Source organism: Galeopterus variegatus, unplaced genomic scaffold (assembly GCF_000696425.1).
Source record: "Galeopterus variegatus unplaced genomic scaffold, G_variegatus-3.0.2 Scaffold274, whole genome shotgun sequence".
Lineage (NCBI taxonomy): Eukaryota > Metazoa > Chordata > Mammalia > Dermoptera > Cynocephalidae > Galeopterus > Galeopterus variegatus.
In genome coordinates, this window is record NW_007726385.1 from 731,526 (window position 1) to 732,492 (window position 967).

Sequence of the window (967 nt, forward strand, 5' to 3'; positions counted from 1 at the left end):
CAGAGGTAAATAGATGCCAGAAAAGGAGATGCTTACCTAGACTATGGGGATGGACTGGAAAACTGTATTCAAAAGTGTTTTTTAAAAATGACTCAAACTGGCTTAAACAGAAAAGATATTACTTTAGTTGACTAGGAAGCTGAAAATTTTCAGATATAGCTGGATCCAGGAGCAAAAAAGTTGTCATTAGAACGTTGCAACTGTCTATTGCTTAGTTCCTCTGTTGGCTTAACTCTACCTATTTAGCAAACCCATGAGGTAAAATAATGGATTTTTTCCAGATTGTTACAGGGTAAGTAATGGGAATGGGTTCTTTGGTCACTGTTTTTGGGTAAGTGCGATCCATGAGCCCATTACCGTAGACGGGACGATGGGGCGACCTGAGAGGCCAGGCTCGGGTTCTACACCCACCTGAAGCTTTGCAGTGAGGACAGCCCCGCCCAAGCACACAGACTGAGGGGGACGGGAGTCAAAGGAAGCCTCAAGGAAAAGGGGTGGAGTGGGGTGGGGTGACGGACCCAAAGAGACAGACAGCGATCTTTTGTATCCTTTAGCTATAAAACCCTTCACCGCGAGCTTGCAGGGCCCGAGTTCTCAGGTCTAGGGTGNCCTTTAGCTATAAAACCCTTCACCGCGAGCTTGCAGGGCCCGAGTTCTCAGGTCTAGGGTGCCATTTCTGAATCCCCAGGATGCTGGGGGCTGCTCGGATCTGGCTGACCCCTGTGCCCCCACCCGGCCAGGCCCGGGGGATGCTGCAGACCCGCGTGCTGCTGTGGAAGGAGCAGTCGGAGGCCAGCCGCAGCCCGTCGCGCGCCCACTCCCCGGGCCTGCTGGGCCCCGTGCTGGGGCCGCCCTACCCCTCGGGCCGCCTGACGCCCACCCGCCTGGACATGGTGAGGCCCTGGGCGCCCCCGCCGCTGTTCACGCCCCCGCCGCCCCCGGCATCCTCCGCGGGGCCCTGGGGCCT

General features: G+C 56.3%; 1 protein-coding gene across 1 annotated transcript in view; it reads left to right on the plus strand.

Annotated features, from left to right (window-relative positions):
* The window catches only part of BAIAP2L2 (BAI1-associated protein 2-like 2), a 28,179-nt gene that overhangs the window by 21,302 nt on the left and 5,910 nt on the right, over positions 1-967 (plus strand). Inside the window, exon 8 of the mRNA XM_008566903.1 lies at positions 741-893. Within this exon, the coding sequence (XP_008565125.1) occupies positions 741-893 (153 nt within the window). The remainder of the gene's footprint in view (positions 1-740; positions 894-967) is intronic.